Source organism: Eubalaena glacialis, chromosome 9 (genome assembly GCF_028564815.1).
Source record: "Eubalaena glacialis isolate mEubGla1 chromosome 9, mEubGla1.1.hap2.+ XY, whole genome shotgun sequence".
In the NCBI taxonomy this organism is placed as follows: domain Eukaryota; kingdom Metazoa; phylum Chordata; class Mammalia; order Artiodactyla; family Balaenidae; genus Eubalaena; species Eubalaena glacialis.
In genome coordinates, this window is record NC_083724.1 from 69,464,365 (window position 1) to 69,491,664 (window position 27,300).

At 42.7% G+C, this 27,300-nt stretch overlaps 1 protein-coding gene across 1 annotated transcript in view; it reads right to left on the reverse strand.

Annotated features, from left to right (window-relative positions):
• Nucleotides 1–2,437: 2,437 nt before the first annotated feature.
• Nucleotides 2,438–27,300, reverse strand: part of SAXO1 (stabilizer of axonemal microtubules 1) — a 57,731-nt gene continuing 32,868 nt past the window's right edge. Inside the window, exons 5-6 of the mRNA XM_061199209.1 lie at nucleotides 14,246–14,448; nucleotides 2,438–3,441 (exon numbers count right to left, since the gene is read on the reverse strand). Coding sequence (XP_061055192.1) covers nucleotides 2,438–3,441; nucleotides 14,246–14,448 — 1,207 coding nt within the window. The remainder of the gene's footprint in view (nucleotides 3,442–14,245; nucleotides 14,449–27,300) is intronic.

The window sequence follows — 27,300 nt, forward strand, 5'->3', positions numbered from 1 at the left end:
CAGGTAGTAGAGGGAGAGCCAACTCCTTAAGTCCTAAAGAGACAGGCAAGGCAGGGATGCCCTGGGTGGCTCATCTAGCCTGGGGTCACCATGGAGGTGAACCCAAATGTCCCAAAGGAAGGGCTCAGAGGAAATTTCTCACCCCAAGGGGACTCAGTTCTCCTGAATCCGCCAGGTCTGCACATCCTTCTTCAGCTTCTTCCCTTCCTACTCATCAGAAACATTAGAAAAGCTTATTAGTTTTGATATAACCACACACTGTCATATAACTATACTAAGAAGATGGGGGAGAGAAGGAAGAGATGTAAAAGAGTTAATATTCTTAATCTACCAAAACAGACAATGTCTAAAATTGATGACTCAGGGACTTCCCTCATGGCGCAGTGGTTAAGAATCCGCCTGCCAATGCAGGAGACACGGGTTCGATCCCTGGTCTGGGAAGATCCCACTTGCCATGGAGCAACTAAGCCCGTGCGCCACAACTACTGAGCCTGCGCTCTAGAGCCTGCGAGCCACAACTACTGAAGCCTGCGCCCTAGACCCCATGCTCCACAAAAAGAGACGCCACCCAATGAGAAGCCCACTCACCACAACTAGAGAAAGCCCGCGCACAGCAATGAAGACCCAATGCAGCCAAAAAAAATAAATTAAAATAGTGAGAAAATATTTTTTAAACTTTTTTTTAGTTAAAAAAATAAAATTGATGAATCAACAGACAGCAGTATATGTATATTATTTAGGAATTTGAAGGAAAATATTAGCAGAAACAGATCCAATAATTTACAATTGTTCTCTGGGGAAGTCATAGTAGAGGCCAAGGGGCAGCTACTTAAGAGACTGCTACATTTTTATAAGCATTTTAGCACCATTTGATTTTTCAAATCAAGTGCCAATATTTGATTTGTGAAAATGAAACAAAAATAATAAAACCTACCCTCCTAAGTGGTCTCCTTTAGCTTAACGGACTCCAGAAAGGAGTTCAAACAGAGACAGTGCGGTTTGACGTGGTTTGTGGAGCCATGAGATCTGAGCCACTGCAGATGGGGGGTGCCTGGTGTTGGGTGAAGAGCCCTGGATCTTGAAACAGAAGACCTGGGTTCCAGTCCTGGCCTTGGTGCTCCAAGCTCTGTGGCTTTCAGCAAGCTGCATAATCTCTCTGAGCTTCTTTACCGCATAAGGGCAGGCATCCAGACCTGATATAACCAAGAGGATTAAATAATATAGATCCCAACCCAGTGAAGCAAACCTCGTGAGGAGAAAAGGGGTGGGGACCTGAATGTCTGGGCCAGGTAGGTGAGAGCCATGGAAAGACAGACTTGGATAAGAGACATAGGTTTCTTGCCCAGGAACAGGCACTGAGCTGAAATTTCCCCTCTCCCCTCCACACTGTTCCCCAGTTCTCTGAGACCATGGAGTATATTTTAGGGTTCCACAGACTCAAAAGGGAGGCGGGTATCCCAGGTGTCAATCTGCATCCCTCTGTATGAGGCTCACCCAGACCTTGAACCCATCTGATCCAGGCCTGGGCCCTCTTGAACAAAGTCCCTCCTTGACTCTTCCGAATTAAAAAAAAAAATCTCCAAACTACTTAGCCTTAGGATCAAACCTTAGGCCCCAAAGAGGAACCTCCAGCCCTTTCTCCAGGACAGGATCCAGCTCACCACTGTGTCAAGCCTTGTGAGAGGTCTGGTCACAGCTGTCATTTTAGGACAAGCAGGTCCAGGAACCAGCCCAAGCTGAGGCCATTTTTTCCAGGTTCTGAGCATTTAGAAGAGCTCACAGTTCAAGGGCCAGCTGCCGACTGGCAGACAACAGTAGTCGTGCTCATATGTCATGATGTGAAGGGGTAGAAAGATGCCCTGTGCAGCAGCCCTGGGCAGAGAGAACCCAAAACAAGACTCCAGATCAGGCCCAAGGCACTCCCACCAGGATGCGGAGACAATGAGAGAGTTAGGCTGAAATCTCCCCGAAGATCGCAAAGAACACAGCCTGCTCTCTGTGTAGACAGCGTGTGGGGTGAACACACAGACCTGCAGATTCAATTCCCCCCAAAATAAAGTTTATATTCTTTGGCACTTCATACTTGGCAAGGGTTAATCGTAATGTCAATTAATACAATGATTAAATTAATAAAATACATCTGGATGGATAAAAAACCCTCAGAGACCAGCTTTGATTCCATGAGCACACGGTAAAGGACCCAAGACGGAGAGACAGCAGAAGGAGGGTTAAGGGGACTAATTAGCCAGTGATTAAATGTCATTTTCCTTGAGTCAAGTGATTCTCATTTTATTCAAGTGTGCTGGAAACGATGGTGAAGATTTCTTTTTTTTCATTTTGGGGAATTCTTTTTTTTTTTTTTTTTTTTGTCCCACGAACAACTCAATCCTCTGCTTTTAAAAGTAGTGTGCAATTTCTAAACTACAATCTTTAAAAATCAAGCTGACACTGTCAACTCCTGCTCGTTAGGATTTTCTGAATCACCTACAGAAAGACGGCTGCTCCGCCGAGAGCCTGTCTGGGAAACTGGCCTGTATATTCTGTGCCCCAAAGCATCTGTTTCCTCAAAGATGTAGCCGGGAAGCTCAGGGTATGAAGCCAGGCACCTGCTCATTTCCTTAGGAGTAAAGCTGATGGTATATGTGGTCTGGCCCTCCACAGGGATATCTCCTCGGGGGCCAGACCAGGGGGGCTTACAGCTTTTGGTAGTGATGGGAGGGCAGGGCACATAGTGGGCTCGTGTGGTGGTCAGGCAGTCCAAGGGCTCGGTGGGAAGGTTCAGCTGGGGGATGGGCTTGACTGGCTCGGTCTGCATGCTGGCCCACTGCTTAAAGTCCTCTTTGGTCGTGGTGGAGCTTTCAAAGCGGCCACCCTTCTTGACCGAGAGCACCGGTTGGCAGGACTGAGCTGGGGCACCCTTAGGGTACGTGTAGTGGGCCCGCACTGTCGTCAGAAGGTCCATCTTTTCTTCAGGAGCGACAAAGGTGGCGGGAGCTTTGGAGAACATCTGGGGCGTTGGCCAAGCTTGGTACTTATCTCGAAATTCGGTGGTGTTAGAGAATGGCGTGTCTAGTGCACTAGGCCTGGCTGGAGGTTTCAAGCTCTTGGCTGGCTCCCCCATCAGGCCCCGGTATGACTCATTGTGAGTGGTAAGGCTTTCAATGGGGATTTCACAGGGTCTGAACTTCTCCGGCTCATACACATAGCGTTTCTCCATGGGGTGGGCCATGTAGCTCATCTTGTAGTTTGTCAGATCCTCCAGGGGGATGTTACAGAGCTTGAGTGCGGCCAGAGGCTTACAGCTCATGGTGTTCACCAGGCCCTTCATGGAGTAGTCATCCTGGTGTGTGGTTCGGCTATCAAACTTGGTTGACGCCGGCCGGTAGTTGCGTGGCAGACGAAGCAGTTCTCGTCTTGGTTGGTTCCAGGGTAAATAATCAGCTGAAAATAAAGCAGAAGTGGTAATCACTCATAAATCCAGTCACTCAACCTGCATGTATTCCAAGAAGCCCCAAAGCCACAAGCCAATCTCCAGTGAGATGTTCCCTGAGACAAAGAACAGAGTAGATCCCTGCTACCCCCTCAACCAAGGCCTTGGTGTTCCAACTTTGTGGTATTTGAGGGCTACTGTGCAGAAGAGACAAATTTATAGGAGTCTCATCATACCCACAATGCTGCATGCAGGGATTTTAGAGGGTCCACGGCCATGGGAAGATCCAGGGAATCGATTCCAACAGAGAAGTCCAACCATTGGTTTACCCTGATCCAAGAACAGTTCCACTCCTCTAAGGGGAAGGTGGCCTCTGTGAATCAGCAAAGAGTGACTGGGAAGGTGCATGCAGGGAAGTGAGACAGGGGATTCACAACCCACCACTGCTGGGCCACCAGCCAGACCTACCAGGCCTCCCTGGTCATCTGTGGAGTGACAGCCATTAAGTCCCTATAGTCCACACAAATCAAATATGGCACTCCAAGGGAATAAGGGCACTGTGTTGGCTAGCCAACTCCGAATCCACAGGGAATTCTCTTGCCTACAAGAGAATTTACCTCTTGCCTACAAGAGGTTTTACAAAGAAAACAAAAGCAGCTTCCCAGGAGTCTTTGAGGTATATAGCCAACAACAGTGGAGTCCACAGGCACACTTTCTTTAAATAGCTTTATTGAGGTATAATTTGTGTAACATAAAATGTACCATCCTTCATACAAAATTCAATAACTTCTACAGAGTTGTGCAACTATCTATAATCAAAATCTAGTTATACTGAGTCACCTTGCTGTACAGCAGAAATTAACACAACATTGTAAATCAACTATACTTCAATAAAAAAATAAATTTAAAAAATCTATTTGTAAAACATTTCCATCAACCGAAAAAATATCAATCAAGCCCATCTGCAATCTTCATTCCCATCCCTGGGCAACCATTAATCAGTTCTTGGTCTCTATAAATGTGCCTTTTTCTGGACATTTCCTATAAATAGAATTGCACAATAGGTAGTGTTTTGCATTGGCTTCATTCACTAAGCAAGTAATGGAGGTTTATCCCTGTCACAGCATTTATCAGTTCACTCCTTTTTATTGTTGAATAGTACTAGAGTATATGGATATACCAAATTTTGTTTATCCATTCATCAGTTGATGGGCATTTTAGTTGTTTTCACCTTTTGGCTATTATGAAAATTTCTGCTATGAACATTGATAGACAAGTATTTGTGTGGATATATCTTTTCATTTCTCTTACATAGATACCAAGAAGCAGAATTGATAGGTTATATGTTAAATCTATGTTAACTTTTCAGGATACTGCAAACTCTTCCAAAGTGGGTGTGCCACTTTACATTCCTACCAGCAATGTATGAAGGTTCTCATTTCTCCACATCTTCAACACTTGTTATTATGGTTTGTTTTTTAATTATAGACATTCTGTTGTGGGTGTTTAGTGGTATCTCGTCGTATTTTAATTTACATTTCCCTGATGACTAAAAATGTTGAGTATCTCTATATGTGCTTATTAGCCATTCATGTGTCTTTTTTGGTAAAATATCTACTCAAATATTTTGCCCATTTTTTAAAACAGTTGTTTGTCTTATTTTTAAGAGTTATTTGCATATTCTAGATACAAGTCCAATAGCAGATAATGTGATTTGTAAAGATTTTTTCCCGGTCTATCACTTATCATTTCATTTTCTTGCTGGTATCTCTTGAAGCACACAGAGGTTTTGAATTTTCATAAAGTTCAGTTTTTTCCCTATGTCTTAGCCTAAAAGATTTAAAATTTTAGCTTTTACATTTAGGTCTCTAACACTTTTTGAGTTAATTTTTTAGTATGGCGTGAAGTAAGGTCTAAGCTCACTTTTCTGCATGTGGATATCTAATATGTCAGCACCATTTGTCAAAAAGACAAATTTTCAGCTCTTTTGGTTTGATTTTCACATATAAAATTTAGGATCACTTTGCCTATTTCTCAACAACAAGAACAACAACAACAAGCCTGCTGGAATTTTGATAGGAATAGCATTAAATCTATAAATAAATTTGGGTGGAACTGTACCTTAACTGTATTGAATCTTCCAGTCTATGAACATGGACTCTCGCTACCTGTTTCCATATTATTTCTCTCAGCACTATTTTGTACTTTTCAGGGTACAAGTCTTACATTTATTTTTTTTAATTTATTACAAATATTTTATTCATTTTGAGGTTATTATGAAAACTGTCTTCTTAATTTTGTTTTCAGATTTTCAATGCTAATATATATTTTTTCAATGCTAATTTTTATATATTGCTCTTCAACACTGACACATTGATGAATTCATTCTAGTAGGGTTTTTGTGGATTCTTTAGGATTATCTTAACTGAGAATAAAGACAGATTTACTTCTTCCTTTCTAATCTAGATGCATTTATTTATTTGCTTTTCTTGCATTACTGCACTGGCTAGAACCTCCACTACAATGTTGAATAAAAGAAGTGAGAACTGCTATCCTAGCCATGTTCCCAATCTTAGGGGGAAAGCATTCAGTCTTTCCACATTAAGTATGATGTTAGCTATAGGGGTTTTTGTGGAAGCACTTTATCAGGCTGAGGAAGTTTCCTTCTATTCCTAGTTTCTTGAGAGCTTTTATGGGTATCAGATCTTGTCAAATGCTTTATCTGTGGCTTTCAATCATGTAGGTTTGTCTTTTACTTTATTAATATAGTATATTACATTAATTGATTTACTGATGTTAAACCAATCTTGCACTCCTGGAATAAACCCCCTAGTTTTATAATTATTGGTTCTGTAATTGTCTTTTAATTTAGAGAAAAGTATATATTTACCTATATAAGCAATTTTATCAGTGCTCTTTATTCTTTGCATGGATTTGTGTTAACATTCAGTATTATTTTCTTTTAGCCTGAAGGACTTCCTTTATTATTTCTTGTAAGGCAAGTCAGTGAGCTACAAATTCACCCAGTCTTTGTTTATCTGGCAATATATTTTCCCATCACTTTTTTTTTTAACATCTTTATTGGATTATAATTGCTTTACATTGGTGTGTTAGTTTCTGCTGTATAACAAAGTGAATCAGCTATGTGTATACATATATCCCCATATCCCCTCCCTCTTGTGTCTCCCTCCCACCCTCCCTATCCCACCCGTCTAGGTGGTCACAAAGCACTGAGCTGATCTCCCTGTGCTATGCAGCTGCTTCCCACTAGCTAGTTATTTTACATTTGGTGGTGTCTATATGTCCATGCCACTTTCTCACCTCGTTTCCCATCATTTTTGAAGCATAATCTTTAATAGTTATAGAATTCTTGGTTGACAGGTTTTTTTTTTTCTTTCAGTACTTTGAGTATGTCACACCACTGTTTCTGATGAGAAGTTAGTTAGTTATTGTTGTCATTTCCCTGTATGTGATGAGTTGTTTCTCTTTTGCTTTTTTCCAAATCTTTGGCTTTCAACAGTTTGACTGTTATGTGAATAGGGGTGGATCTCTTTGCATTTATTCTCTTTGGATTGTGCTTCTTGGATGTGCAGATTAATATTTTTCATCAAATTTAACAGCTTTGACAATTAAATATTTTTCTGCCCCTTCATCTTCTGGGCCTCCCATTATCTGTCTGTTGGTACACTTAATGGTATCTCACAAGTCTCTGAGTTCATTTTTCTCAATTTTTTCTCATTCTTCAGATTGGATAATCTCTACTGAGATCTCCATTTTCATGGATTCTTTCTTCTGTCAGCTCAAATCTGCTATTAAGCACCTCTAATGATTTTTTTTATTTTGATTATTGTCCTTCCAATTGCAGAGTTTTCACTCAATTATTTTTAGGATTTCCCTTTATAGTATTCTCTATTTGATTGGAAATTGTTGTTATATTTCCCTTTATTTCTTTAAGCATGGTTTCCTGTTGTTCTTTGAACATATTTATAATAGCTACTTTGAAATATTTGTCTGCTAGGTCTAACATCTGGGCCTCTTCAGAGATAGTTTCTATTAACTGCTTTTTTCCTGGATCACACTTCCCTGTTTCTTTTTATGCCTCATCACTCTTTGTTAAAAACTCAACACTTTGGACAATATGCCGCAGCAACCCTGGATTCTGATCTTCCACTGGGAATAGTTTTTGCTATTTGTTTAGTGACCTGCCTGCAGTAATTCTATAGAGTCTTATCTCCCCTGCAATGTGCGGCCACTGATGTTTTTGCTGAGTCTTTTCTTTTTAATTGATTTTATTTTTAAGCCTAGGTTCCTAAGAGCCACCCTCTATCAGCATAGTTTAGCAATCAGCCTATGATTAACCAGAAGTTATACTTAATCACCTTAAGCCACTAAGGCTTTCACCATTTGCTAATGGACCTGTGTGTGGGCTGGAGAATATAGTCAAAGATCAGGCAGTTAACAAGTCTTCTCCAGCTTTTATTTTCTGCTGGGCTGTCTCTTGTCTCCTCTGCACATGCACCAGGCATCTTATTCAGCCAGGAAAGATGAGTAAGTAACTAGATCCTTTCTCTGATCTCTTGAGCCTGCACACTGCCTTGCCCATATGCACAGTCTTCCAGACCACCAGGAATATGTATGAGCTTATCAAGGCCTACTCTGTGTCTGTCTCATTCTCTGGATCTCTTTGGTAAATTTCTGACTGTTCTACTGGACTGTTGCTTGCTTCAAGTAGTACTGCAACCTCAGACTAACTGCAGAAGTTGTCTTCCCTGGTTGTTTTGCCATTAATATCACTATTGTTTTTATTGGAATGCCTGGGTATGTACTTTACTCCAATCAGCCCCCATTGGCAGCAGAGCGTCTGGTTTTCACAGCCCAGCCTGCCCAGGCAGAACTACCACACAGATGGAACTTGGGGGAGGGGTGATGGAAGCAGCCCCAGGATAAAACACCACACACCCCCACTGTTCATAACAAGGTTTAGTAGTTTTTCTTGAATAAATGGTTCTCAATTTGTTGTATGCCTTTGGTTGATTTCCAGAGTCCTAAAATGGTTGGTTTTTACTATTTTGTTGCTTTTTTGGGAAGAGAATTTGTCAAACTCCTCACTCTACCACTCTGTAAGGCCTGACATACCCACCCCCCAGGCACACTCTTAAGCTTATTTTAGGCTAATAATACTACCAACTATTTATTTTAAATTGGCTTCATTTTAATTGAAAATCTAATCTTTCTCCAAGAGCCATTAATGGCTCTATCAGCATCTTGAAAGCATTAGGGGGCCTTAGAGGGAACCATCTTGCTGAATATAAACCACATGTTTCCCCCTCAGACTTTAAGCCTCACTGAAATGGGGGCATCTACCTGTAGATGCCTACACACTGCCTCAAGGTGCATGGGGGTGGGTAGGACAGGTTTTCTGGCCCTCTTCTGTGATGGATGAAGTGTTAAGAAAACAGGTTCCTAAACTGAAAGTTGCCTCATCTGATTTCTGATACCCAACAATATAGTTGAAACCACATTATTATCTAACCTCCTAACTTCCTCCACCCAGCATATATTACAAAAAACCTCCACAGGACCCTGAAAACCTCAGAATTCCACATGACAAACTATTCACATGCCTGAAAAGCCACCAGTAAAAGCCCTTCAGGGCCAGAGTGTCATGTGCATAATTGGCAAGAACCTCTTTAAAAGAGATTCCATTCAATAATGTGCCTTTAAAAAAAAAAAAAAAAAAAAAACTTAGCTAAACCTAAAGCTGAGTATCAACTAATTACACTCTCAATCTTTCCAATTGCACAGCATTTTGAAAATGTCAAAATTACAACCAAATGCTACTGGAGCATACATTACTGGTGGTTTTCTGGAGCCCAGGAAAGGCACTGGCCATAAGAGTAGTAAGAGAAAACTTTGAATATTTTTCCTATGGAACCATAGTAAGCAGAGCGTATAGACATAATATAGATGCACCCATTGAAATACATATATTTAATGACCTTGGTCTTTGATTTCTTTTTTTCCACAAGAGAAACAAGTCATCAAATGAGTGATAAACCAAGAGATAAGGCAAGGATGTGGACCCTCGAAGATGCATGAGGTTGTGCAGGACCAACCAAAGGGCAGAGTAAATGTCATGGGTCTTCTCTAACCTTCACTCCTGCTCTTGGCCTGCACCCACAGAGTAACAGACCTGGTGGGGATTTGTGCAAATCTAATGCCAAACGGTGTCACCTGGAGCCCTTGTAAACAGTGACCCAGAACCATTCGTTCATTTATTCCCTCACTAAACACATCTTTGTTGCTGCATCTCCGGTGCTAAAAACTGTGAGTACATGTTTGGCATTCAAGACCAAGTTTTGGAAGCCACTATATCATAGAGGAGTAATGGAAAAAATAAACCACTGAGATTATATGATATGGCAAGTATTATTCAAAAAACTAGTAAGACACATAGGTCGCAAACTGACAACTATAGGTGAATTCTAATGACAAATATGTTTTCTTTGACTACAAACTGATTTGTTTCTTTTTAAACCTGAATTTCAGAGGAGAACTATGAAATCCACCCTCAAGTACATATGTAGCCAGAATAAAACCAAAGGGTCAGGACTTCCCTGGTGGTACCGTGGTTAAGAATCTGCCTGCCAATGCAGGGGACATGGGTTTGATCCCTGGTCAGGGAAGATCCCACATGCCATGGAGCAACTAAGCCTGTGTGCCACAACTACTGAGCCTGTGCTCTAGAGCCAGCAAGCCACAACTACTGGAGCCCGTGCACCACAACTACTGAAGCCCACACGCCTAGAGCCCGTGCTCCACGACAAGAGAAGCCACCGCAATGAGAAGCCCACACACTGCAACGAAGAGTAGCCCGCACTCGCCGCAACTAAAGAAAGCCCATGTGCAGCAACAAAGACCCAACACAGCCAAAAATTAAAAAAAAAAAAAAAAAGAATCTGCCTGCCAATGAAGGGGACACGAGTTCAATCCCTGGGCCAGGAAGATCCCGCATGCTGCAGAGCAACTAAGCCCATGCACCACAACTACTGAGCCTGCATGCCGCAACTACTGAGTCCACATGCTGCAACTACTGAAGCCCGCGCGCCTAGAGCCTGTGCTCCGCCACAAGAGAAACCACCACAATGAGAATCCCGTGCACCCCAGCGAAGAGTAGCCCCCGCTCGCCGCAACTAGAGAAAGCCCGCGCACGGCAACCAAGACCCAACGAAGACAAAAATAAATTAAAAAAAAAAAAAACCAAAGGGTCTAAGCATGCCTGGTTCAGAAGAGTACTGTTGCTACTTCACTGGTATACATTCATTAAATACGTGTAAGTAGATAGCAGTTAACAGGTGCCAGAAGTTTAAGAAAAATAAAAGAGAAGAAAATAGGGTTTTCTCAATCTTAACTTTCTCAGTAGGGAAAAGTCAGTCATGATTCAGTTTTAGCAGCGGAATACTGTTCTCTGGTTTGCAGAGGGCAATTTGAGACGTAACTGTTTGGAGAAGGAGAGGAATATGGGAGAGCTGGAGGTAGGAGAGATTAAAACTTAAGTATTAGATTGTTTTTTTTTTTTTTTCTGTGTGTTGATTTTGAGGGGTGAGTATTCTGTGGGAGGAAGTGGGGGGACTTTCCTTAAAATAACACCACTAGGCTACTCCATCCTTGGCAACCCCTAAGGAAAGCAAGGAGCATTTCTCACCCCTAGACCTCTCCTTGCACATAGGGCAAGGCGGAGAAGGAAAACAGAGCTGAGCAGGCAGTTGTTCTGAAGAATCTCTAACTATTCCAAGATTTGTAAATCCAGGCAGCCCATAGGGAGGATGTGGAAAGTAGAGCATGTAGTTGGATGAGCCCTACCAAATCCCTGCCCCCTCCCCCGGTGAAGGTAACTGCTCACTCCGGCTTTGTTTTTTCCTGCTGCCCAGGGTCCATTTTTGGCCCTCCTGTAAACATTGGATGAAAAGGGAGACAAACGAGCCCTGCAGAGGCCTGAGTGCCACCCCACCACACACCTGGTTGTGCTGACCCCTTAGTAAAACATCTGCTATGGTGCCTGCTTCGTTGAGGGTAACAGGCAAAGAAAAAGATCCCTGCCCTCCAGGAGCTTGCAGTCTAGCCAAGGAGACAAATGTTAAACAAAATTACAAAATGAATTACAAAACAAGGGAGTACAAGACACTCTTAGAGCACCTAACAGGGTGTGTTTGGTCTGGCATGGGGGAAGGTCTGGGACTCCCTCTCAAGGTGTGAACCTTCCGCCACTCGCTGAAGGATGATGCTGGACAGGAGACAGGAGGACAGCTCTCTAAAGAGGGAAGAGCAGTGCAAAATGCCCTGAGACAGAAAAGAAATGGAGCAAAGGAACTGAAAGAAGTTCCTGTGGCCGGAGCAGAGGGGCTCAGGGAGAAGGAACCAAATCTGCAAGGAAGCAGAGGAGTTGGTAAAGGCGTGGGATTTTATCCTAAGAACCATAATAATTACTTAAGGAGTTTTAGGCAGAGGTCATGTGAGATTGCCATCTGCAAAAGCCCTCTCTGCTTCCAGTCTGTGGATAATGGAGATGAGCTGACAAGGTCAGAGCGACGCTCAGGCACATGTCCAGGTGTAGACATGGAGAAGACAGGGTTCGGTTGCTGCTAGGAGGAAGCAACCACAGGACAGAAGAGAGAGGGAGTAAGAGACGGGCTGCAGCGATATAACGTGGAATAGGCTGTATCATCACAGGCACAGGCGGGGCTGATGCTGAGAAGGAAGGTTGAGGCATCAGTGGGCTGGAGATCCCAGTGAGGCCAAGGACTGTCAAGGTGGGCATAAATAAGGGGAGGAAGCCAGAAGGACCCGATGGTGGAGGGCACGAAGGTGGAGCCATGTAGGGGTATGACAATATCCAGAATGTGGCTTGGCAGAAGGCAGCTACAGAAGAGTGGAAGAGGACGACACTGAAGGTAAGAAAGTAAAAGGGCACACACACACACACACACACAAAAAAGAAAGAAAAAGCAGAGAAGCTCAGCCACATGCAGAATCTTCAAGAATAATAGATTTTAGAGCTCCTGGAAGGGCTTCAGGAAGATTCCTACACCCCCTCAAGCCTCCCCACCTCCCCTTGGCTAAGTGTTTGGCATGGCTAAGTAAAAGCCATTATCATCACAATCACGTAGACACCCACAGACATGTGACAGGAACAGTTTAGCACATACTTTTAAGGCAGCCACGTGCATCGTAAGCAGCAAAGTTAATGGTCACAAAGCGGGCCTCCATCCCCAAGGTCTCAGCCCTGTGGCTCGTGCCCCACGGAGTGAGCGACACGCTGCCTGCGCTACCACACCCGCCACTCCACACCCTCTCTCTCCTACTAGACCATAAAGTCAAGGGCAGGTCGTTACGCTTCCTTCACAGTTCCAATACCATGCCTGGAATGCAGGAGGTGCTCAATGAAGAATGCAGTCGTCCCATTAAAATGAAGTTCAAAACTGGCAAAACTAATTTATGAAGTTAAAAGTCAGCATAATGGTTCTATCCTGGGTGGAAATGGTAACTGGAAGGGAGTATCAATGCTATATGTCTTGATCTGCATCCTGTTTCCACGTGTATTTACTCAAAATTCACTGGTCTGTATCATTATGTATTTGTACTTTTTTTCTGTATGTTACGTTTTCATAATTTTTTTAATGAACCAATCAATCAGTCAGTGGTGGAACCCAACTAAGCTTAAACTTGAAATGCTTCCCTCATATAGGATGGGAACGGCAAGCTGAGGCAGGGGTTGGCAGATATTTTCTGTAAGCAGCCAGATATTAAATGTGTTAGGCCTCGCATGCCATATGGTCTCTGTCTCAGCTCCTCAGCTTTGCCGCTGTAGCACAAACGTAGCCATAGATAACAGAGACACCAAATGGGTGTGGCTGCGTTCCAGCAAAACATAGTCATGGTACTGAACTTTGAATTTCACTTACTATTCACATGTTCTAAAGTAATAGTCTTTTTCTCATTTTTTTTTAAGCATTCAAAAATTTAAAAAGCATTCTTAGCTCTCTAGCTGTACAGAAACAGGCTGCAGGCCAGATTTGGCCACAAAAAGTACTCTGCCCAGCACTATTTACAATAGCCAGGACATGGAAGCAACCTTAGTGTCCATCGACAGATGAATGGATAAAGAAGATGTGGCACATATATACAATGGAATATTACTCAGCCATAAAAAGAAACGAAATGGAGTTATTTGTAGTGAGGTGGATGGACCTAGAGTCTGTCATACAGAGTGAAGTCAGTCAGAAAGAGAAAAACAAATACCGTATGCTAACACATATATATGGAATCTAAAAAAAAAAAAGACGGTTCTGAAGAACCTAGGGGCAGGACAGGAATAAAGATGCAGACTTAGAGAATGGACCCGAGGACACGGGGAGGGGGAAGGGTAAGCTGGGACGAAGTGAGAGAGTGGCATGGACATATATACACTACCAAATGTAAAATCGATAGCTAGTGGGAAGCAGCCGCATAGCACAGGGAGATCAGCTCGGTGCTTTGTGACCACCTAGAGGGGTGGGATAGGGAGGGTGGGAGGGAGACGCAAGAGGGAGGGGATATGGGGATATATGTATACATATAGCTGATTCACTTTATTATACAGCAGAAACTAACACAACATTGTAAAGCAATTATACTCCAATAAAGATGTTTAAAAAACAAAAAAGTACTCTGCCCAACCTCTGTGCTGAGGGGGTGTGTGTATAAAACCCATTTCCCGGCCAGCACTCAGGCTCAGTCCATCCTTCCCCCCAACCTGCCCCTCAAGCACTCTCCCACCTTTATAAGTAGGCAGACACTCCATCTTGTCCCCGCATGGATATTTACTGTCCCGAGGTTTGATGGGGTCCACTCGACTGACAGGGTATGGGTTGTAATCTTGTTTATACGACGTGAGCAGATCCATAGTCTCTCCACTTGGGACAAACGGGTCGGGCTGGTGGATCTTCACCGGTAACACCTTGTGAGGCCCAAAATCTCTCCTGTAAGGAAAATAAGCACACACCTTGGGGGCCCTTGCCTTGGAATAAGGCTCATGGTTTCCATTCAACCCAGTTCTACCAATGCTTGCTGAGAAGTCATCCTCTCCTCTATCCCTTAACCGCTCTTCCTCCTGTTTCCCATTTTCGAGAGAGATACCGCCATTCACTCCTCTCTCAAGTCAGACGCTTTCAAGGTCCAGTCGTTCACCAGGTGTGCCCGCCTCACCAGCTCACCGGTGTGTCTCTCCCCCTCAGTTCAGACCCTGACCATTTCTCATGTGGGTCATGTGATAACCCATCCCCCGGGCTTCCTGCATCGTTCCCGCCACTCCTACTTCTATCCTCATAGTGAGGTCAAAATCAACTCTCTAAAACCAAAATCGCACCCTTTGACTCCTCAGCTTAAAAATCTTCCAGATAAAACCCAACTTTCCAGCATAGTATGCAAGCCTTCCTGGACCTGCCTCGGCCTCCTCCCCAGCCACAGCTGCCCCCTCTCTCTCCCACTCCCCATGCACATTCCACCTCAGCCACCCTGGACCCCTGGGAAGGTCTCCCCTGTGCCTGCTCTCTCCACCTCCCTCCCCCAACCTGTTCACTGTGAAGCTAACTTCTATTTTTCAGGTCCCACCACCTCCTTCTCTGTGCTCCCAATAGCTCCTGCTAAGATTTATCTCCTGCCTCTATTCGATCTCACAGAAAACCCAGTAGAAAAGGCCAATAAATGGAAGGAATGAACCTTTCACTTCTCAGCTCTCTGGCATCAGCACCCCCATTATTTCAGGATATATGAAAACAATGGGATAGGAAAAGCATGACACCCTTTACTAAAGAGTTTAGGAAGCGCTCTCTTCCCAAAGCATCCCACAGTTCTAAAAAGGCCAAGATGCTACTGCACCACCACCACGAAGCACCCTGCAGCACCAGGGCTCAGCCTGGGCACCCACTGCCTACTGGGGCTGTCTCCGCCTCCCACTGCCCAGGGCAAACTCTCTTCCGCTAACATTCCCCCCATCCTCCGAGAACTTCTGCTTTACACAATGGCCGGTTTTTGCCTGAAACCCATTTATCCAACTGGACAAGAGGAAGGTAGGTTTTCCCTGATGGTGCTTGCCAAAACAACCTCACCAAGGGAAGGGGAAGGCTTCCGGACAGGAAGACATCAGGCCCGAACACCAATAAAACCTACTTCCTGGCCAAAATGCGGAGCAGCATTACCGAGCCATGCTTGACTAGCAGAGGTGACACGCTCCACTGTAACCTGTCTTGCATGAATTATACACACGGTTGTCGATAAACCCAAACCGGGGCCTGAAAATGCTTGCTGGGATGGGAGGAGGGAGTTAGGAAGCCGGAGAATTAGTCTCTCTAGGGCTCAAAGGGGGAAATAGGAGATGCTTCAGTTGAACTTCCTGTAATACCCTCTGGGTAGGTTTAAAAATACATCTCAGCAGCAGTTACCGGACCTGCAGCCTGGGCTGCCTTCTCGGGGGCCCCATGTTGGCAAACAGCAAGAGGAAGCCGAGTGACCTGAGGCGACCAGAAGCTGACCGTGTAAGTCGGGGTTGTTGGGGGGAATGGGCTAAACAAGAACCCAAGAATCAACTCCACGATCCTACCCTTCTTAGTGCGCAAGTACCTCACGCTGGCGTCTGTTCAGTGCTAAACCAACTGCAGCAGGGAACTAGAAGCGTCAGGCCCCAGGCTTCAGAGAGAAATGGAAATGCCCAGAAAACCCTGGCTGAAAACCAGTTAACTGCAAAGTGGCTTTCGTCAGAAAGTCTCTGTTCTCAGGGAAGGGCTCCTGGGGGAAGGTGGCTCTCCTCACTCCCCAAAGGGGCGGAGTGGGGTTGGAAGCAGCCTGAGACCACACAGCTCCATACAAACTTGTCTTCACTGACGGCTACCCAAGGGTTCAGCCCTCTTTGCTTCCAACAAAGGAGATACCAGGGGATACCAGGGGCAGGCACTGAGAACCAAAGCTGAATGCCCAAGCTGCCCCGTGGAGCCCTCCGAAGCCCAGAGCAGCCAGGAGCGCTTTCCTGTCAGGGCCCTGTCGCACCCTGGAACCCTGCACACAGGCCACAACGTTCTCTTCTGCTGTTACTTCTACTGAGGGAACCAACTTCCCCTCAGAGATACTGCAAGAACCTTCCTACAAGGCCTGCCAAGCTCTCTGGCAACTAAAATGTGCTTAATGCCCCCATTTCCTGCTGCTACGAGAAAAGAACAGATAAATGCCCACACCAAACTCACCAATTCATGGACTTTCCTGAAGCTGGTTTCTCAAAAGCAAAATGTGATGCAGCAAAATCCTTACTTACCATGTTCAGGGAATGAAATTGTTAACTGAATCTCCTTCTCTGACAAAAAATTTAAGTTATTGTAATGAAAGTACATTTATGGGTTGAATTTACTGAGGTAGTGATCTACCTCTGAAGAGAGGAAAGAAGTTTAAAGTTTAATTCATTTCTCTTCCACCCAAAATTATTTACTGTGGCTTAAGGGTGAATTTAATCAGAATTTATGTGTTTTCTCATTATGTTTTTATGTTCAGAACATTCACTGAAACCTATCATTAACCACAACATAACTGCAGGTCCCCAACCTCACATAATCTTACGGCCTTTAAGCTCACGTAAAAGAAAAATATTTTATCCTTCCCAGAAATTGCTCAAATTTAGTAGCTTTTGTTTGTTTGTTTAAGAACACTCCCTTCTCTTCCTGTGGTACATTTCCTAGTCCCTGTGCCCATTCTGACTATGAACCAAGAAAAAAATTGGTCAAAGATGTTAAGTTTCTTTTAGGTGCATAGCCATAAAAGTTATCTAGTATGGAAAGCCCCGAGTTAAACTCTGAGTTAAGTAAAGGTTAAAGAGAACCTGCTGGGAAGCCATAACAATTTGACTTCCCATCATCAGGCAAAATTAAAGAAAGGCATTTGACAAGAGTCTGGCAAAAGGAAAGAAACTGTAACGTAACAGCTAACTAGGGTCATGAGCCTGGAAGAGGGAAAAGGATATTTTCATCATGATAAAGAGGATACGCAATACTTTTTTTTAAATCTATTTTTAACGTTTATCTACGCAAACTTCAGAATTTGTGAGTATGCCCAGATAGTTCATCATATTAAATGGAATCCATTTTAAGAAGAGCTCCTGCCTGGAAATTAACCCATGCACTTATGATCAATTAATCTACAACAAAGGAGGCCAGGATATACAATAAAGAAAAGACAGTCTCTTCAATAAGTGGTGCTGGGAAAACTGGACAGCTACATGTAAAAGAATGAAGTTAGAACATTCTCTAATACCATATACAAAAATAAGCTCAAAATGGATTAAAGACCTAAATGTAAGACCAGAAACCATAAAACTCTTAGAAGGAAACATAGGCAGAATACTCTTTGATATAAATCGTAGCAATATTTTTTTTGGATCTGTCTCCTAAAGCAAAGGAAATAAAAATGAAAATAAACACACGGGACCCTAATTAAACTTAAAAGCTTTTACACAGCAAAGGAAACCACCGACAAAACAAAAAGGTAACCTATGAAATAGGAGAAAATATTTTCAAATGATATGAGCAGTAAGGGGGGTTAATATCCAACATATATAAACAGCTCATATAACATCAAGAAAACCCCCAAAAAGCCTGATTAAAAAATGGCCATAAGACCTGAATAGACATTTTTCCAAAGAAGACATGCAGATGGCCAACAGGCACACAAAGAGATGCTCAAAACTGCTAATGATCAGGGAAATGCAAATCAAAACCATAATGAAATATCACGTCACACCTGTCAGAATGACTATCATCAAACAGAACACAAGTAACAAATGTCGGAGAGGATGTGGAAAAAAGGGAACCCTTGTACACTGTTGGTGGGAATGTAAATTGGTACAGCCACTGCAGAAAACAGTATGTAGGTTTCTCAAAAAACTAAAAATAGAACTACCATATGACCCAGCAATTCCACTCCTGGGTATATATTTGAAAGAAATAAAAACACGAATTCGAAAAGATACATGCACGTCAATGTTCATAGCAGCAGTATTTACAATTGCCAAGATATGGAAGCAACCTAAGTGTCCATTAACAGATGACTGGATAAAGAAAATGTGGTGTGTATATATATATATATACACAATGGAATACTACCCAGACATAAAACAGAATAAAATCTTGCCATTTTCAACAACATGGATGGATTTGGAGGCTATTATTCTAAGTGAAATAAGACAGAGAAAGACAAATACTGTATGATATCACTTACATGTGGAAGCGGAATCTAAAAAATAACAACAAACTAGTGAATACAACCGAAAAGAAGCAGACTCACAGATATAGAGAACAAATCATCACTTACCAGTGGGGAGAGGGAAAGAGAGGGGGGCAACATACCGGTAGGGGATTAAGAGGTATAAACTATCAATATTATGCATAAAAAGCTATAAGGATATACAGTAGAAACTCACACAACATTGTAAAGCAACTATACTCCAATAAAAATTAATAAAAAAAAATTTTTTAAGCTACAAGTATACATTGTATAATACAGGGAATATAGCCAATATTTTATAATAACTATAAATGGAGTATAATCTTTAAAAATTGTGAATCACTATATTGTACACCTGTAACCTATATAATATTGTACATCAACTACACGTCAACTAAAAAAAAAAAAGGGTTCCTCCTCTTGGCCCAAAGCCAATCCCTTCACCCCTGCCCTAAATCTCCTCCCTCTTTCTCAAGGACCCCTTCTGTGGAGCCCATCAGTGGTTTCACCTTTTCCTCCTACTGGCTGCTTTCTGTCAGTTTTTGGGGGATTTTTTTGTTTTTTTGGCCAAGCCACACAGCTTGTAGGATCTTAGTTCCCCGACCAGGGAATGAACCCAGGCCCTTGGCAGTAAAAGCACGGGAATTCCCTCTATCAGTATTTAAACATGCTGCAGTCTTTCCCACTTTTAAAGGAAAACAATAAACAACAACAACCTTCACTGGAGTTCACTCTCGTCCAGTTCTCTCCCCTCCACTTCTCTCCGCTAGAAAGGGCTGTCTACAGATACAGGCTTGCCTTCCTCACCCCCTACTCATGCGCCATCTATCAAATCTCATTCTACTCACTCCTTGCTTCAGCCAAGGCCTCCAAAGCACCACCTTATTTCCAAATCCAGTCACTGGTCCCCAGGTTTTTATCATTATGCACATCTTCATGGCATCCATCCTCTCACTCATTTTTGTAATACTCTCTCCCTTGACTTCTTTGATACTCCTCCTTGTCATTTGTCCTCTTAATCTCTTCTATGGGGTTTTGCTCTTTGTCTTTCCATTAATTTCATTTCATTACTTCCACATGTAATTCTGAAACTCCCAGGGTACAGGAACCCTCTAAGGAAACCATTATGTCACTGCAGGCAGGTTGGGCAGGCCATTCCAGCACACTGAGAAAGATCCCCAGGCTGATTCACAGGGCTTGATTCGTGCCCCTTAACCTGGTAAGGACACACTGAGCCCTCCTAATCTTCTCTGTGATAGACGGATTCCAAGAATACACCTCCAGTACGGACATCCCTCAGTATCCAGTATCCGTGGAGGATTGCTTCCAGGACCCCCCATAGATACCAAAATCTCTGGATACTCAAGTCCCTTACATAAAATGGTGTAGTATTTGCATATACCCTGTGCACATCCTGTTGTATACTTTAAATCATCTCTAGATTACTTACAATACCCAGTGCAATGTAAATGTTATGTAAATAGCTGCTAGTGCATGGAAAATTCAACTTTAACCTCAGGGAACTTGCCAGAATTTTAAAAAATATTTTCAATGCACAGATGTGGAACCCACAGATAGGGAGGGATGACTGTACCTGTCTACTCCTCTACTCTCTCATCTCCTCAAACCCCACTAAAGCTGAGGATAAAATCTGTCATTGCTTCATATAAACTCTGGACAAAATATGAAAACAACTAGCTGTGAGCACTAAAGAGCAACAAAGATAGGCAAATTCTGGAGCAGAACCAACAGGGGGCAGAAGCGAATGGTACTGGGTGAGTCTCCGTGTTAAGCTTCCTTTTTTTTTTTTTTTTTTTTCAGTGCTTCCAGTCTGAAGGCAGGCTCCAGTCTGTGCCAGGCAAGGCAGCTAAAATGTGAATAGAAAACCTTTCATCCTTCTTGACTGAAGAACCAGAGGATGAAGTTTGAGGCAACCACAGATGCTGGAAAGTGAGGAAGGAATCCTGAAAAGGAGAGACCAGAGACAGGAAGGCTCAAATTCTGTTTATAAATTGGGCCCAAATCTCTGTCTGACCTCACTTGCATGGGACAGACTTCAAACAATTGTGCAAAAGATAAAGAACTGAACTGAGATTAGAATTGCACCCAAAACACCAAGTTTCCATTTTGAGTCCAATCAACTTACTATCTGCTTTAAAAAACACACTCTACAGAGGAATGTAAAAAAAATCCAGACTCTACATGCACCCCAATGTTCATTGCAGCACTATTTACAATAGCCAGGACATGGAAGCAACCTAAATGTCCAACAACAGAGGAATGGATGAAGAAGATGTGGTACATATATACAATGGAACACTACTCAGCCATGAAAAAGAATGAAACTGCCATTTGCAGCAACATGGATGCAACTAGAGATTACCATACTAAGTGAAGTAAGAAAGAGAAAGACAAATACCATATGATATCACTTATATGTAGAATCTAAAATATGACACAAATGAACCTAGCTATGAAACAGAAACAATCACAGATATAGAGAACAGGCTGGTGGTTGCCAAGGGGGAGAGGGTTGGGGGAGGGATGGAGTGGGAGGTTGGGAGGGACTCTGAAGGGTCGGGTGAGAGGCCTCTGCATTTGGCACCCTATGCGCAAGTGAAACTAGATGATGCACAAAGGAAAAGAAAAAAAAGGTTCTGCTGTTTGCCTTCTGCCACAAGAGTAGCATGTCCCCAAAAGGAGCTTCTCTTTGACTCTGGTACCCCAGAATAAGAAGACCTCTGGAACAGAGTAGCCAATACGTAGCAACTGCCATGCAAGACTTAATGACAAAAACACAATCTGGGGGGACCTTCAAGATGGCGGAGAACTAACACATGGAGATCACCTTCCTTCCCACAAATACATCAAAAATACATCTACGTGTGAAACAACTCCTACAGAACACCTACTGAACGCTGGCAGAAGACCTCAGACCTCCCAAAAGGCAAGAAACTCCCCACGTACCTGGGTAGGGCAAAAGAAAAAAGAAAAAACAGAGACAAAAGAATAGGGACAGGACCTGCACCAGTGGGAGGGAGCTGTGAAGGAGGAAAAGTTTCCACACACTAGGAAGCCCCTTCACTGGCAGAGACGGGGGGTGGCAGGGGGAAGCTTCAGAGCCACGGAGGAGAGCACAGCAACAGGGGTGCAGAGGGCAAAGCGGAGAGATTCCCGCACAGAGGATTGGTGCCAACCAGCACTCACCAGCCCGAGAGGCTTGTCTGCTCACCCGCCGGGGCGGGCGGGGGCTGGGAGCTGAGGCTTGGGCTTCGGAGGTCAGATCCCAGGGAGAGGACTGGGGTTGGCTGCGTGAAGACATGTCTGAAGGGGGCTAGTGCACCACAGCTAGCCAGGAGGGAGTCCGGGAAAACGTCTGGACCTGCCTGTTTTGCAGTGCGCGAGGAGAGGGGATTCCTTCCCCGTGTGCCCACAGAAGGCAGAGCACCGCCTAAGCGAGCACCAGAGATGGTCGTGAGCCACGGCTATCAGCTCAGACCCCAGAGACGGGCATGAAACACTAACGCTGCTGCTGCTGTGCAGTGCACCACTGCCAGGGTCCCGAGATCCAGGGACAACTTCCCCAGGAGAACACACAGTGCGCCTCAGGTTGTTGCAATGTCACGCCGGCCTCTGCCGCCGCAGTCTCACCCTGCATTCCGTACCCCTCCCTCCCCCCAGCCTGAGAAAGCAAGAGAGCCCTAATCAGCTGCTGCTTTAACCCCCTCCTGTCTGGGCGGGAAACAGATGCCTGAGGGCGACCTACACGCAGAGGCGGGGCCAAAACCAAAGCTGAACCCCAGGAGCTGTGCGAACAAAGAAGAGAAAGGGAAATTTCTCCATGCAGCCTCGGGAGCAGCGGATTAAATCCCCACAATCAACTTAATGTACCCTGCATCTGTTGAATACCTTAATAGACAACGAATTGTCCCAAAATTGAGGCGGTGGACTTTGGGAGCAACTGTAGACTTGGGGTTTGCCGTCTGCGACTGATTTGTTTCTGATTTTTATGTTTATCTTAGTTTAGTTTTTAGTGCTTGTTATCATTGGTGGATTTGTTTATTGGTTTGGTTGCTCTCTTCTTTTTATTTTTTTTCCTTTTCTTTTTTTATTTTATTATTATTTTTTTAATTTCTTTTTCTTCTTTTTTTTTCTTCCTTTTCTTCTAAGCTGTGTGGCTGACAGGGTCTTGGTTTTCCGGCCGGGTGTCAGGCCTGAGCCTCCAATGTGGGAGAGCAGAGTCCAGGACATTGGACCACCAGAGACCTCATGGTCCCACGTAATATCAATCAGCGAGACCTCTCCCAGAGACCTCTGTCTCAACACTAAGACCCAGCTCCACCCAGCGGTCAGCAAGCTCCAGTGCTGGACTCCCCATGCCAAACAACTAGCAAGACAGGAACACAAACACCCACCCATTAGCACAGAGGCGACCTAAAATCATACTAAGTTCACAGACACCCCAAAACACACCACCAGATGTGGTCCTGCCCACCAGAAAGACAAGATCCAGCCCCACTCACCAGAACACAGGCGCCAGTCCCCGCCACCAGGAAGCCTACACTAGCCACTGAACCAACCTCACCCACAGGGGACAGCCACCAAAAACAACAGGAACTATGAACCTGCAGCCTGAGAAAAGGAGACCCCAAACACAGTAAGTTAAACAAAATGAGAAGACAGAGAAACATGCAGCAGATGAAGGAGCAAGGTAAACACCTACCAGACCAAACAAATGAAGAGGAAATAGGCAGTCTACCTGAAAAAGAACTCAGAATAATGATAGTACAGATGTCCAAATCTTGGAAATGGAGAAAATACAAGAAATGTTTAACAAGGACCTAGAAGAACGAAAGAGCAAACAAACAATTATGCACAACACAATAAATGAAATTTAAAAATTCTCTAGAAGGAATCAATATGAGAATAACTGAGGCAGAAGAACAGATAAGTGACCTGGAAGATAAAACAATAGAAATAACTGTCACAGAGCAGAATAAAGAAAAAAGAATGAAAAGAATTGAGGACAGTCTCAGAGACCTCTGGGACAACATTAAATGCACTAACATTCAAATTACAGGGGTCCCAGAAGAAGAAGAGAAAAAGAAAGGGTCTGAGAAAACATTTGAAGAGATTATACTTGAAAACTTCCCTAACATGGGAAAGGAAATAGTCAATCAAGTCCAGTAAGCACAGAGAATCCCATACAGTATAAATCCAAGGAGAAACATGCTAAGACATATATTAAAAAACTATCAAAAATTAAACAGAAAGAAAAAATACTAAAAGCAGCAAGGGAAAAGCAACAAATAACAAACAAGGGAATCCCGATAAGGTTAACAGCTGATCGTTCAGCAGACACTCTGCAAGCCAGAGGGAGAGGCAGGACATACTTAATGTGATGAAAGGGAAAAACCTACAACCAAGATTACTCTACCCAGCAAGGATCTCATTCAGATTTGACAGAGAAATTAAAACCTTTACAGACAAGCAAAAGTTAAGAGAATTCAGCACCACCAAACCAGCTTTACAACAAATGCTAAAGGAACTTCTCTAGGCAGGAAACACAACAGAAGGAAAAGACCTATAAAAACAAACCCAAAACAATTAAGAAAATGGTAACAGGAACATACATATTGATAATTACCTGAAATGTAAATGGATTAAATGCTCCAACCAAAAGACACAGGCTAACTGAACAGATACAAAAACAAGACCCATATATATGCTGTCTACAAGAGACCCACTTCAGACCAAGGGACACATACAGACTGAAAATGAGGGGCTGGAAAAAGATATTCCATGCAAATGGAAATCAAAAGAAAGATGGAGTAGCAGTTCTCATATCAGACAAAATAGACTTTAAAATAATGACTATTACAAGAGACAAAGAAGGACACTACATAATGATCAAGAGATCAATGCAAGAAGAAGATATAACAATTGTAAATATTTATGCACCCAACATAGGAGCACCTCAATACATAGGCAAATGCTAACAGCCAAAAAAGGAGAAATCGACAGTAACACAATCATAGTAGGGGACTTTAACACCCCACTTTCACCAATGGACAGATCATCCAAAATGAAAATAAATAAGGAAACACAAGCTTTAAATGACACATTAGACAAGATGGACTTAATTGATATTTACAGGACATTCCATCTAAAACCAACAGAATACACTTTCTTCTCAAGTGCTCAAGGAACATTCTCCAGGATAGATCATATCTTGGGTCACAAATCAAACCTCAGTAAATTTAAGAAAACTGAAATCGTATCAAGTATCTTTTCTGACCACAACACTATGAGACTAGATATCAGTTACAGGAAAAAACTGTAAAAAATACAAACACATGGAGGCTAAACAATATGCTACTAAATAACGAAGTGATCACTGAAGAAATCAAAGAGGAAATCAAAACATACCTAGAAACAAATGACAATGAAAACACGACGACTCAAAACCTGTGGGATGCAGCAAAAGCAGTTCTAAGAGGGAAGTTTACAGCAATACAATCCTACCTCAAGAAACAAGAAAAATCTCAAATAAACAACCTAACCTTACACCTAAAGCAATTAGAGAAAGAAGCACAAAAAACTCCCCAAAGTTAGCAGAAGAAAAGAAATCATAAAGATCAGAGCAGAAATAAATGAAAAAGAAATGAAGGAAACAATAGCAAACTCAATAAAACTAAAAGCTGGTCCTTTGAGAAGATAAACAAAATTGATAAACCATCAGCCAGACTCATCAGGAAAAAAAGGGAGAAGACTCAAATCAATAGAATTAGAAATGAAAAATGAGAAGTAACAACTGACACTGCAGAAATACAAAGGATCATGAGCGATTACTACAAGCAACTATATGCCAATAAAATGGACAACCTGGAAGAAATGGACAAATTCGTAGAAAAACACAACCCTCCAAGACTGAACCAGGAAGAAATAGAAAATATAAACAGACCAATCACAAGCACTGAAATTGAGACTGGGATTAAAAATCTTCCAACAAACAAAAGCCCAGGCCCAGATGGCTTCACAGGTGAATTCTATCAAACATTTAGAGAAGAGCTAACACCTATCCTTCTCAAACTCTTCCAAAATATACCAGAGGGAGGAACACTCCCAAACTCATTCTACGAGGCCACTCTCACCCTGATACCAAAACCAGACAAAGATGTCACAAAGAAAGAAAACTACAGGCCAGTATCACTGATGAATATAGATGCAAAAATCCTCAACAAAATACTAGCAAACAGAATCCCACAGAACATTAAAGGAATCATACACCATGATCAAGTGGGGTTTATCCCAGGAATGCAAGGATTCTTCAATATAAGCAAATCAATGTGATATACCACATTAACATATTGAAGGAGAAAAACCATATGATCATCTCAATAGATGCAGAAAGAGCTTTTGACAAAATTCAACACCAATTTATGATAAAAACTCTCCAGAAAGTAGGAATAGAGGGAACCTACCTCAACATAATAAAGGCCATATATGACAAACCCACAGCTAACATCGTTCTCAATAGTGAAAAACTGAAACCATTTCCTCTGAGATCAGGAACAAGACAAGGTTGCCCACTCTCACCACTATTATTCAACATAGTTTTGGAAGTTTTAGCCACGGCAATCAGAGAAGAAAAAGAAATAAAAGAAATCCAAATTGGAAAAGAAGAAGTAAAACTGTCACTGTTTGCAGATGACATGATACTATACCTAGAGAATCCTAAAGATGCTACCAGAAAACTACTAGAGCTAATTAATGAATCTGGTAAAGTAGCAGATACAAAATTAATGCACAGAAATCTCTTGCATTCCTATACACTAACAACGAAAAACCTGAATGTGAAATTAAGGAAACACTCCCATTTACCATTGCAACAAAAAGAATAAAATACCTAGGAATAAACCTACCTAGGGAGACAAAAGACCTGTATGCAGAAAACTATAAGACCCTGATGAAAGAAATTAAAGACAATACAAACAGATGGAGAGATATACCATGTTCTTGGATTGGAAGAATCAACATTGTGAAAATGACTCTACTACCCAAAGTAATTGTCAGAGTCAATGTAATCCCTATCAAACCACCAATGGCATTTTTCACAGAACTAGAACAAAAAATTTCACAATTTGTAGGGAAACACAAAAGATCCCGAATAGCCAAAGCAATCTTGAGAAAGAGAAACGGAGCTGGAGGAATCAGGCTCCCTGGCTTCAGACTATACTACAAAGTTACAGTCATGAGAACTGTATGGTACTGGCACAAAAAACAGAAATATAGATCAATGGAACAGGATAGAAAGCCCAGAGATAAACCCATGCACATATGGTCACCTTATCTTTGATAAAGGAGGCAAGAACATACAATGGAGAAAAGACAGCCTCTTCAATAAGTGGTGCTGGGAAAACTGGACAGCTACATGTAAAAGAATGAAATTAGAACACTCCCTAACACCATACACAACAATAAACTCAAAATGGATTAAAGACCTAAATGTAAGGCCAGACACTATAAAACTCTTAGAGGAAAACATAGGCAGAACACTCTATGACATA